The sequence below is a fragment of the Erpetoichthys calabaricus genome, chromosome 5, assembly GCF_900747795.2.
Source record: "Erpetoichthys calabaricus chromosome 5, fErpCal1.3, whole genome shotgun sequence".
Classification (NCBI taxonomy): Eukaryota; Metazoa; Chordata; class Cladistia; order Polypteriformes; family Polypteridae; genus Erpetoichthys; species Erpetoichthys calabaricus.
The window spans coordinates 93,536,610-93,550,353 of NC_041398.2; the positions used below are offsets into that span (position 1 = coordinate 93,536,610).

The 13,744-nt window shown below is 38.1% G+C and overlaps 1 protein-coding gene across 2 annotated transcripts in view; it reads left to right on the top strand.

Annotated features, from left to right (window-relative positions):
* fam184b (family with sequence similarity 184 member B) overlaps nt 1-13,744 on the top strand; it is a 93,958-nt gene that overhangs the window by 33,238 nt on the left and 46,976 nt on the right. For both annotated transcript variants that reach the window (XM_028803083.2, XM_051928256.1), the window contains exon 3: nt 11,427-11,562. In XM_028803083.2, coding sequence (XP_028658916.2) covers nt 11,427-11,562 — 136 coding nt within the window. The remainder of the gene's footprint in view (nt 1-11,426; nt 11,563-13,744) is intronic.

Consider the following 13,744-nt stretch of genomic DNA (forward strand, 5'->3'; position numbering starts at 1 on the left):
GTCCTTGCTAGCACAAATACTGAAAATTTTACCACAGCAATATAACCTCCATATGTATGTCATATGTGTGCGGTTGAAAAAGCTGAGATCCAGGAGAAATCCCACACAGACACAACAACAAAATGCAGAGATTAGAAATCTCTCCTTGTGAGAGAATGCATCTCTGGCACATGCATTTTAAACAAATAAATAATGCGCTCACATTTTTTGGTGGGCATAGGTAATATGGTAGAGTGGCACAGGAGGCAGATGTGGGGCAGGGCAACCCTGCATCCACATGAGCACATGCAGGGTTAACCTGTTCCCTTATTAGCACTAGAGCCATGATTGTCGCACCTGTGTCCCCCAGTGTTTTAAAAGAGAACCAAGGTGCGAGGAAGAGACAAAATGAGGGAAAGAAGAACAATAACACACACACACACACACACAAAACAGCAACGCAGCAACACCCTAACCATGATTGAGCGCAGAGTCTGGTGCCTAAGAGCCAGCTTGAGAGAGAGGAGGCAGAGTGGTCAGTAGCCTCGCAGAAGAGCAAAGGTGGATTGTTTGCTGCTGATTTACTGAAGGGATCTATAGGACGGCAGGAGAGCGTAAGGGAAGACAGGAGGACAGCCAACTCAGTGGTTTGGCAGACTGTGATGGAGGCAGCCAAAATGGGAGTCAGAAAGGAAAACCGTAGCTGCTGGTGTCTCCACTGGTTGAGCAATCTATTGGGTGAGCTGGGGAGACAGGAAAGAGAAGTTGTGCTGGGCTCAGTGAAAAGAAAAAAAGAAGAGTAAGGACCTCCAGATGACTGTGTTTTATCTTAAGATTATTTTTTGAAATTTTAACTCACAGACATTCACTTGGATTTTTTGGATTATTTATTTATTTATGGAAGATTGTTTTACATTTTTTGGATACTTCTGCTTAGTTTTCAATAAAAGCACCTCATCACTTTGCACCAGCACCTTCCTGACTATGTGTGTCCTCATTTGCCCAGTTCATCCTCAAGTACATTATTGATGGTTCAAGTAGCTCCTGGAAGCAACGTTGGAGTGTGACCATCACACTCCTAAAGACAGTTGTTATTTATATTACCTATGTGTAGCATTGCACAACATCACAAGTCATTTTACAAAGCAGGGATGACTACAATTCAGATAATAAAAGTAGTGTGATGAGCCAGGCAAATGTGGACACACACAGTTAGGAAGGGGTTATTGCATAAATTCGAAGTGCCTTTATTAAATCCACAAATAGTGTCCTATAGTGCAGTGCATAAAAGTCTTCCATAAATAAATAATTCATAAAAAAAGCGAATCACCTGTGAGTTAAAATCCAGCCATAAAACCAAATATACTTTGAAGGGAAAACATTCTATCACTCTCAACTCAATCATACATAAAATAAATTTCTTAATATCCTGCCAGTATCAAACAGAAGCCAGCCCTGGATAGGTTAAAAACCCATTTAAGGGTCCTCTCCACTATACCCTGTATAAGGATTATTTATGACATCTTTGAAGAAGGGAAAGACCATAGCAAACATAGGGAGAATATACAAGTACTACACAGACACCATCTGGTGTGACATTTGAACTCAAGGAAAAAACATAAACCACTGCATGAATATATTCAATATCTATTTAGCAAACTAATTTCCCTTTCATGTATCTTAAAATGCGGCACGGTGGCACAGTGATAGCACTGCTGCCTTGCTGTAAGGAGACCTGGGTTCGCTTCCTGGGTCCTCCCTGCGTGGAGTTTGCGTGTTCTCCCTGTGTTTGCGTGGGTTTCCTCCAGGTACCCCAGTTTCCTCCCACAGTCCAAAGACATGCAGGTTAGGTGTATTGGCGATCCTAAATTGTCCTTGATGTGTGTGTGTGTGTGTGAGTGCCCTGCGGTGGGTCGGCACCCTGCCCAGGATTTGTTCCTGCCTTGCACCCTGTGCTGGCTGGGATTGGCTCCAGCTGACCCCCGTGACCCTGTGTTAGGATATAGCGAGTTAGAAAATGACTGACTGACTGTCTATTAAAATTTGCTCTGTTCATTTGACCTGTAGTATTTATTTTAGTCCTGAGTCAGTCTCGGAAAGACAGCCTGTGATTTTGATTTGACTTAGTCATGGCAGAAGTTTGGGCGAAGGAGAACCTTTTACAGTGATTTTATTTTTTTCATTACTATGAGATGCTGTTTCCTGCAATCAGTCTTATTTTGTAAAAGACTAAGATTTTGAAAATATGTGAAGTCATGATAAAGAAATGAAAAGATGCAAGGTATATCTTATAAATGTAATTAATAAAAAATACACCAATAACAAATGGCATACCAATATGTAAAAACATGCTTTACAGTATGTTTATCTGCTTTCCCTTAATTGATGCTTGAGGGCTAAGTGAAACATAAGATAACTTTAAGTTACCATTGTATGTATTGGTTAGATTAAATCTCGGTTTCATTAATTTTCATTTAATATTGGTGCCAGCTTTAGTTCCAAAGCTGCCAAAATGGGCTGTGGGCCCATATTGGAATAAGCAGCTTTGGAAAGTAAATGAATAAACACATTTTGCTGTGGAAACAAACACTGGTGATATTTCTCAAGTGCCTGATGGAAGTATTCTTGTTTGTTTGTATATTGTATTATGTAAACATTTACATGCAATTTCTCTGGTTCTGAATGCCTTGGAGATTGCGTACTGCATACTGTATTTCCATTTCAAAGAGTGGTTATTCTACCACAGGGAGTGCAATTGAGAAATTTCCTTACAAGCATGCTGCTATTTATAGCTAACTGTTTGTCAGCAGGAAGCTTTTTGGCAGATAATAGTTTGTTCATGCATAAATGTATGTAACTATCATAAAACTACATGTTTTATGTAGGTTTTTTTTTTCTTTGCAATTCTGTAAATGAGTAAACCCATCTCTTTAGCATACCTTGCAGCTACTGAGGATTATTGGAATTTGAATGCTGTTCTCATTGATATCTATAAATATGTCTCAGGGATCTTAAGTCATATTTTAAGCTCTAGTATGTTTTTCAAGTAGTGTGCAATGCAGAGGAATTATTTTTAAGGTTATTCTGCAGGCAGCAAACCAGCAAAATTATATAGCATTACCTCATAATTTTATATGAACCTCATGCTCTTTGCTGTTTCATGCATAACAAATGATGTGTACTATAGGGTGGCAATTGAAGCTGATAACATTTGTCAGTGTTATTGCTGAAATGACAGTAACATTTGAAATCCAGTTTTGAAATGGGTTACTTAACACCACTTTCACATTGAAATGTGGTAGTTTGCATTGACTTGTCATAAGCGAAGAGTCTGAGAAGGCAGACTGTACGCTAGTAACACCTATGTGTGCATCTCTTTCATGTTGTATGTTATATAATTTCTATCAGATATGACAGTATTTGAAATAATATAGCACTCTAAAGTGTGATTTTATGAAAATCACAACCTGAGTTATCAAAAGGTTTATGTTATAATGGGTAATCAGTTGTTTAACTTCTTGTCACATGTGTCTTATCATGGATAGTCAATATACACTGAACAATTTAATGCTGATGAGAAATGTGCCAGTACTATTTACTGTTTAGCCATGAAAGAATGTCATTGACTTAAAGTCTTTGGCAATAAAACCATACCTGACTACAAATTGATTAAGATAATCCATCCATTATCCAACCCACTATATCCTAACTACAGGATCACGGGGGTCCGTTGGAGCCAACACAGGGCACAACGCAGGAAACAAACCCCGGGCAGGGCACCAGCCCACCGCAGGATTAAGATAATCAGCACAATTAATTACAAAACACACAAAGACTGATCAAAACATTCTGTGACTGACCTAAGCGAAATATAAGTAAATCCAAATTTTATTTTTCAATATAATCGTTTTGAACAGTCGCAGACTTGGTAAAACATTCACAAAACTTTTCTGTGCCACTTAGGTAATGTTTTACCTTCCTTCTGTAGCTGACTTGACTTCTTTGCATAGAACATCACACAGAGGTAACCCTTCAGATTGTAGAATGTGACATCTCTTCAAATGTGAAGTTTTGCAAAGTAGTTTTTGTAACCTATGCATTAAGAGTTGGGAGCATTATTGTAAAGCAATGCAATAATGTGATAGTCAACTGCTTTTCCGTGATTGGCTGCCACAAATCCCAAAACCAATGCTGAATTAAGAATCCCAAGGGTGTGTAAGCTCAAAGGCCAGTCTTTATCTCATTTCACCTCAGTACTCCCACCAAAGTTACCTGCATTGGGCACACACATATGTGCATGTTATGCTCCTCTCATCTATATATATAAAATCCCTATGTGCGTCCAGGTGTCCGTGTGTGAGTGTCTTCTGATGAAGTGCGCATGCGCGGGGCACGGTATAATGCGCAATATTACTGTTAGAGAAAGTTGGAGGCGTTTTACGGAAATACAAACCAGTATTACTGCGAGAGGAAATTAAAGGTATACAATACAGTGACGCATATTACAGCCACATACAAGCCAGTATTACAGTCAGAGGAGATTAAAGGCATATTACCGATGCGCACGCCTGTATTACCGCCAGAGAAAATTAAAGGCATATTACGGACATACAAGCCAGCGGACGTACAAGACAGTATCCTACAAAAAGGCGAGCCTCAAAAGGGCGACCTCAATTGGGCGCAGCGAATAAAGGCGCGCGTAAATAAAGATCTGCACCTTTGTTGCTCTTCACATATTCCAGAGCCATTTGAACTAAATTATCTACGAACGCCTTTATTCACTCAATTGAGGTCGCCCTTTTGAAGCTCGCCTTTTTGTGCGTGCCCTTATTGAATAGAGCCGTACAAGACAGTATTACTGTTACAGAAAATTAAAGACACACAATACACGGCAGCAGCCCACGAAGAACAGTCAGCTCAGCAAGTAAACATCAACAAAAGAAAGGCTGAAAGAAAGAAAAATACAACCAACAAAAAGAATGAGGTCAAAGTCCCTTGCTATTTAATATAGACTGTTCATACTAATGTTTATACACTACTGTTCTAGCGCCCGTTATTGTAACGGGCTAAATGACTAGTTTGTCAATAATAAATTAGATACAGAGATTAAAGTAGAAAGATGTACAAAACTTTATATTTGGTCAAAAGTTTTCTTTTCTATTCATTAATGTATTATAATGAATGTAACAAACTAATTGGTGAGTGCAACATCATATCTGCAGGAAACAAACATTTCCCCAAAATCACAGTTAACAAACATCAGCTAAACATTATTAAAAGGCCTGTGCCTCTTTGTAGCTAAAAAGTTTTTATGTAATAGAGTATTTTGGGGTTGCTTATTTGACTATGTATTGCTGTTAAAACTGCTAGAATTGTTGCTATCAGCCAGCATTTATGGTTTGTTCATAGTGCTTGTTCAGGTCATCATTTTTAAAAAATTTTTAAATGTCATACATAGTTTCCAGCACAACAGGCTTTTTATTTCTGTCCCTTGTTTTAAATGAGCATCCATGTGGCCTTTTTCTTTTTTACTGCATTGTAACACATCAAATGTACAATCACATTAAAAGTAACCTGTTAGACAGCTGCTATGATCCTGTCCCACTTTTATCAGCCAACTAGAACTCATTTTTCTTTTAAAAGCTTCTTATTTAGGTTTGATTGGAGAAACGTTCAATCATAAGGGTTGTACTGGGGTAGGGGTGTGTGCAGAATAGCTGATTGTTAATATAATGCAGTTCTGGGTGATATCTCACCAGTGAACAATAGGATTATGACTTTATGAGTACAATATCTGTTTCTTGAGACCATAGCCCCTGCTGCTTTGTAAGTGCACTATTTCGACTATATTATTTGATTGATTGGAGTGGTAGCAACCCTTCAGGAAAGAACCTTTGTTATGTAGTATATTGGGGAACTGCTGTCTTTCCAAAATAATAATTCAGCTCTGATGAAATTTATCAGCCCTTTTCTTGACTGTGGCATAAAAAAGGGATTTGCCCTGGTGCATATTGACTAGTTCAGAATGGATGTCCAAAGGCATATAGTTCTTTCGCTTTTGAAAATCAAGGGGAACTATGACATCTGGGTTGGCTCCACAATCCCCTGATGCTTCCGGGAGCGTTTTGAACCCGGAACTGTTGATAGTCATAAACCAAGATGAGCCAGGCAAAAGAGGACACACACAGTTAGGAAAGGGTTGGTGCAAAAATTCGAAGTGCTTTTATTAAATCCACAAACAGTGTCCTATAGTCCAGTGCAAAAAAGTCTTCCATAAATAAATAATCCATAAAAAAGTGAATAGCCCATGAGTTAAAATCCAGCCATAAAACTAATATAAAACAACTGTTCTCAAGTTCATAATCTTTCTCCTTTCTTCCCAAACGAACCAGGCACAACTCCCTCTCTGTTTCCCCAGCTGACCTATGGCTCACTCAGCTCGCTCCAGCAGCTGTGTTTCTCCTTCCTGACCCTAGTCTTGGCTACCTCCATCTGCACCTGTAAGACCACTTGGAGTCATTTGTCCTCCTGTCTTACACATGCCGTCCTTCAGATCCCTGAGGAGAATTTCACCAACATCAAACCCACTCCTTTGAAAAATCAGTGGGGACAACAATAACAACATTTATTTATATAGCTCAAAGTGCTTTACAAGATGAAGAAAGAAAAGTTTATAAAAAATGAAAATATACAGTAATAATAAGATTAGGCAATACTAATTAACAAAGAATAAAGTATGGTCCGAAGTCCAGGAGAACACAAAAAACAAAAAAAAAACTACCTAACATAAATGATCGAAATCATCTAAATCAGGGAGGATCTTACCCTTGAGCGCTGATCAGTCCCTCTAACACAGGACTAACCATTGCTGTTCCTCTCCTTCGTTCACTCACTGGCTCTGCTCAGGCACCCGATACTGCTCACTCACGGCCTTCTTGGTTGATCTCGTTCTGTTCCTTTTCCCTTTCCCTCTCTGATGTCCAGGCTTCCTTATATCCTGCCTGTCTGGATGCAGGTGTGGTTCTCCGCCTACTGTGAGGTATGAATGAGGCACATGACTGATCTACACACATTTGCACATGAATGCACTATCAGCCAAGCACCCCAGAACAGCACCGGCATTAGCACATCCACACCTGTTTGGAGCCTGCACACTCTGGGACCTGTTTATTTATTAAAAATCGCACTTCACCACTGACCTCTTATCACAATAACACAATACTTGATTACGGTAAATTTGCTCTTAAACAAGAAAATGTGAACTACATATGCCAGTTCACATATTTTATTACACAGAAACAAATCTTTGGCCACTTACAAAATAAGCACTGTAGAATGCTTCTGTTAAGTTTAGGCTCAAAACTTTCTGATCACCCCTCATATTTGTTGAAGAACAATAAAACAGCAGAATACACAGAGTGGACGCTTTATTAAGCGCATTTTAAACATTTTTACTGTCAAATATAATCTGATATATGTAAATGTGCCTTAGAATTTGCCATAGTCTTGATTGCAGTTTATAAGAAAAAATAAAATTTTATTTAAAAATAAAATCAGCCCAAACTATATTATACATATACTGTAGTGCTGGGCGGTATACCAGTTCATACCAAAAAACGTTTTTTATTTTTATTATGATATGGATTTTTCTTATACCGCAACACTGGTTTAAATAGCCTAAACAACGTTTGGAACATGGCGCAGCAGGAAACTTTTTAAGGAGGGAACTTTTTTACTGCTGCACTGCTAAACACGCATACAACGGAGTACATGTGTTAGTGAGGGTATTGAACGGTGAAAATGGACAGAGAACATTCCGAAACTGAAGCTGTAGCAGACAATAAAGTTGAACATGATGACACAGAAGAACTTTTGCCAAAAAAAGGAGCCGTGTCTGTTGTCTGTAGATACTTTGGTTTTAAAAGGTCGGATGTGGACCATTAAGTTCAAAAGTATGAATACTGTTTCTATACTACTGGATAATACTGCAAGCCAAGTTGTACTTGTTTTATTTTTTTTTTCAATACTGTGTAATGTACCTGGGTACTGTGTCATAGTGTGACGACATGTTGACTTTATTCTCGATATTTCCACTTTAATCTTGACGCTTATGACGAGAATAAAGTCGACATGTTGACTTTATTCTCAACATTTCTACTTTATTCTCGCTGTTTATGTCAAGATTAAAGTTGACATGTTGACTTTATTCTCGTAATTTGTCATTAAAGTAGAACATCGTAAACTAAACTTCATCTTAAAATGAATATTTAATTTACTAGATTTTCTCAAACCCCATAATAAGTTATGTAGCACATTAAATGCTTTGTGTTAAGTGTTCCCCGAGCCATGTTAATCGCTACGTGCTTCTTAAACTGACTTCCTCTTGCTCTAAGAGGAGGCACAGGCAGCGATCACCACACAGAATACATTAATTTCATGATATTCCTGCTCTCTGAACATTTAGAATGCTAAGATAAATACTTGATATCATTTTCATGATGAAATGCATTAAAGCATGTATTAATCATGTGGGGGCATGGTGGAGGTTGCACTGCTGCCTTGCAGCAAGGGGGTCCCGGTGTTCTCGGGGTCGCCGAGTTTACTCAGCGTGCTTCAGTTTCCTTTCAAAGTCATGTAGGGTGTGGAGTTTTGTTACATTATATTGACCCTGCTAGTGTATGTATTGCTCGTATTCACCCTGCAATGTGCTGGCGCCACATTCAGGATTTGCTCCTGCCTCGCACCCAATGCTTGCTGGTTGGCATAATTAAACATGTATAACAAAGATTTTTTTAAAGTTCTGAACACTCCGTGGTCTACGTTTATAGCTAGTTTTAATTTCACAAAGACATTTATCTTGTGGTGATTGGTTATGTAGAGAAAGAAAAAGGAAGGATAGGAACTGGGGGTTTGGTACATCAGACAGACAGCACGCATGCAATAAAGAAAGTCTGCTCAGAAGAACATCCATTGAATTCTGTGTTCGTGTCTTCGACCACCAGATCACGAAGCCAACATTACAATATTTAAGTTAAACCTGTGCAATACTCATTCATACATCCAGTTATTTTGGAGCCTCGTCACACCTGCCATAAACTTCTCTACACTGAGCGTACACCTGGGGACCCCTTATTGCAAGGGAGAAGCACTACCGCCACACTACTGTGCATGTTTAATACCTGCTTTAATGCATTTCATCATGAAAATGATATCAAGTATTTATCTTAGCATTCTAAATTTTCAGAGAGCAGGAATATCATGAAGTGAATGTATTCTGTGCGGCGATCGCTGCCAGCGCCTCCTCTAAGTGCAGAGAAAGTCAGTTTAAGAAGCGCGTAGCGATTAACAACTGGGTCGGGGATCACTTAACACAAAGCATTTAATGTGCTACATTAACTTATGACGGGGTTTGAGAAAATCTAGTAAATTGAATATTGATTTTAGATGAATTTTAGTTTACGGCATTCTACTTTAGTGACAAAATAAATTATGAGAATAAAGTGAAAATGTTGACTTTAATCTCGACATAAACGGCGAGAATAAAGTGGAAATGTCGAGAATAAAGTCAACATATAGTTTTTTTTTTTCTTCTTCACTGTGTCCGTATTTTTTCTTCTTCACCGTGGCCTTAATACGCTTCCGTAGGGCTATACCACAAATAGCATTATAAATGCAAGTTGCAGTTTTATTTTTTATGTATATACAGTAACTTAGCTGGAAGCTAGGTCCATATTAATGCAGTTTGCCGTAATGATAGTTCAGTTGGTAAAGATGTCATCACCAAGTTGCACTTGTTTTATTTTATTTTATTTTTATTTGGTGAATACTGTATAATGCACCTAGGCTTGAAGTAATAGTATTATTTCTGGAAGTTGCACTATTATTTATTTTATTGTTATTATTTATTAGTTTAAATATTATGCAGTTTAATAATGGTAAAGTTGTTTAAAAAGTCACTTTAACTTGTCAGTGGACAGAGATTGTTAACATTAACAGAAAGTGTAGTTGGTTTACAAAAAATATTTACTATTTATTCCTTTTCTAAGACATGTTCAGTGCAATACAGCTTTTGACAAGCACCTCTGGATATTTTACTAAGTCTAAATGCCTCTTTGGATGGTTGAAAATAGGTTGTCAAAATTTTAGTTTAAGTTGTTTGCAAAATTTGTTCAATAAAAAGATTCAATATTTTGACTGTAACTGTCATGCAATGTGATTCCTTCTCATCATTAGTACCACCCCCTTGAAAACTATCACTTTATGGGGCCATACAAGCCTGTATTAATACTTGTGTGCACATTAAAGTATTTTTTGTACAATGTACAATTCTCATGACAGTGGAATAGGTTATTCTTAGCCAGTCTACTGCAGTAATTGCAGTGGAAAATGTGGTTAACATCCAGACATGTGTGTCTGTATGTATGTATTTGTGTGTATATAATAATAATAATAATTCATTACATTTATATAGCGCTTTTCTCAGTACTCAAAGCGCTATCCACACAGGGAGGAACCGGGAAGCGAACCCACAATCTTCCACAGTCTCCTTACTGCAAAGCAGCAGCACTACCACTGCGCCACCTGTGAGGACAATATGTATATGTGTGTGTGTGTGCGTGCGTGCGTGCGTGCGTGCGTGCGTGTGTGTGTGTATATATATATATATATATATATATATATATATATATATATATATATATATATATATATATATATATATATATACCAGTAACGGCGTGCTGCACAATAACATGCAGTGAATACACTTGACTTAAGCATTCATAGTTTTCATCTTCTTTCTCTGTACATTTAGCATTTGTTTGCTCAGAGGTTGATGCGCATGCTGCTTCCTGAGCAGCTCTTCTTTTCTCCACCCTAGCGGCCCACTTCTTCTCTTCTTTCATCAGCATCTTTTCGCATTAAAACTGCTTAAGTCAGTGTTTGTGTTGCAATTACTTAGTACGTTTTCTTTAATTTTTCACTTAAGCTGGCACTTAAGTCTTCAATCTGCCTCAAGAATGATTTAGATATGAAGAGGTAGGGGAAGTGATGATGAAGGTGGTAGGGATGAGAATGACGCCCGTACATATGTGCCGCACAGCTACCCTGCTGGCTGCTGCCGAGAGTTGATTCTACAATAAAATAAAAAGAGGAATACCCTTGGAAGTCAATCATCACCCTGAAAGCGGATAGTAGACTTCACATAGTATATGTGTACCAAATTTCAGGTCAATAAGTCAAAACGGTTTGTGTGCTACAGTTGAATTAAAATCCCGGACAGACAAATGAACAGCCACGTTAGCGTATTATATATAAAGATATATATATATATAGTGGTATTCCTTTTCATTTTCAGAAAAGCAAAAAATTCAAGTGGTAGAGTATTGCAGTTATATATTAGGCTTATAGTTTTTTGTATTGTAACAATTTATCAACCTGTTTTGTAGGGGTTGGAGGCTGAAGCAGAAGAATCTCGACGCAAAATATTGGATGCTGTAGCTAATCAAAGGAAGTCAGAGGAGGAGCTGTCTGTGGCTAAAGAAAGACTCATTCTGCAAGAAAGTGAGATATTGAAAAAATCAGGTATGGATTGGTTGATTTTATACCACTTATGCCATTTTGTAAAGTATAACCTTTTTTCTATTTTAAGTCAAGTATATATATAGTAAATAGCAAATCATTAACATGTTCCCAAAATATAAGCAAATAGCTATGATTTTAGTTCAGGTAGGTGATAGGCCAAGCTGCATGTTATTGTTTTAATTCTGCTCAAATTAGCTACTTCTTGAACCCAAGTACTTTTTTTAAATATCGTTTTTTAATTTTTGATTTGCTTATTAATGGAGCTGATGTAGAATAAGACAGGTATACCAAAATTAGAAGAAATCTCTCAAAATATAAAAATAACTTTCTGACACTTCCAAAAGCATCAGTCATATTTCACATCTTCATGCAATGTCATGTCTCTCTGTAACTTGATATTTTTTATTTACCTTTTTGCATTGTCAAAATACAATGTGTTGACACAGTGATAAGGTTCTCTTTATTTATGTAAATCACAGAGACAGGTACAGATTTAGAAATGCAGCACTAAGTCTAGGTCTAATAGTCTTGAAGGGGACTAAAGGACAAATAATACATGGACAATTATTGTGGGGTTGTACTAAAATAAAAGCAAGAATTTCTGGTATTCATTCATAACATTGTATGCCACCATCTAAATCTACCATTGGGCATATATTGTGATGGTACTATTTAAGGATCAGTTACAGTAAGTAATATGATCAGTATACTGTATATTACACATATTAAACCAGTGCCTGTAACAGTAACATTTTAAGAATATGTGTCGTACTTGGTAGAGTAACAGAAATACCACATCTGCTATGCCTTAGTACTTGTTTTGATATTTTCAAAGCCCGGTGTTCTACACAAAGGGTATTAAATGCTGCATCATTTTTATTCAAAATTCAGATGTTTATATATTTGACTGTTTACAACATGTCGTCAGCCACAATTGCTTAGTCGTTAAAAAAAATCAAGGTGATGATCTTTCTGAGGATTGTGGAAAAGTGAGGTCTGCAGCTGATTGCCTTTTAAAATAAATAATCAGCGCACTCGTAAGAAGGGGGTGTGGTAGCGTGGTGGGAGCATTTCCTGGGTGTGATGAGTCGCAGGCGTTTCCGCACTTAAGTGTACAAGTGTGGCATCGCCCATGGCCATAATTGATGCCAGGAGCTGCTAATCGCCACAACCCCATACATAAAGGATAAGTGCGAGTATGAAGGGGAGGGAAATAAAAAAAAAGGAAAGACACGTATGGAGATTAAAGAGCGAAAAAGGCAGGAGGAGCTAAGAGCCAGAGCAGGAGCAAGCGAGCAAGAGAGAGCAGGTTAGCTAGAGAATACAGTCAGTTGGAAGGAGCCCCGGAAAACAGTGTTTGACCGACACTCAGGCAGTAAAGAAGCGGTCGCTCCAGCTGAGTGGTTCAGAGGAGCTGGCGTGACTGGAAGTATGGACGACTCACCGCATAAGGCCAGGAAGACAGTTGTGAGCTTACTGCTCATTTGGGACCGGGGTCTCAGTCTGGCAAGGGAGCTTTATGTAGCCAGGCGACAGAAGGCAACCGGACCAGAGGAAGGTCAGCTGCACCAGCAGATAGGGCGACTCTCCCATTGCAAGGCCTGTATGGGAGAAGCAGGGGAGCCGCCAGTTAAAAGGAGAAGGCACCGGGTTTTTAAAAAGGGACTGCTTCAGGCCTGTTGATTTTAACATTATTTTAATTGGATGTATTTATTGGATTTTCAACCTCCACTTTTCATCTCATTTTAAGGATTATTTATTTATGGATGATTTTTGCAACACTGCACTATTTATTTGAACACTGTTTTGATTTATTTTTAATAAAAGCACTTTTGCACTTCCCCTTGCATCATGTGGTGTCCTCATTTGTCTTGTTCATCCCAGTCATTACTATCGATGGTGTCGGGTTCAAGAGGCTCCCAAATCTGGAAGAGGGAGCATTGAGTAGGACCCGCACCATCACAAGGATTTGGTTAATAAAGTAAAAGTGATATGATAACAAAGCCAGATATAGAATCCAGAATATATTGTACATTTCCACATTTTCTTCATGTTAAATTAGAAAAGGGCTAGTTGTACTCTGCAGACTAGTCAAGCTTCACAGTCTGATCTTCTAATTCTTTAATAATAAATCTGTGGCAGCATACATTTATACTTCACGCTCAGAACGTGTACGTGCCTG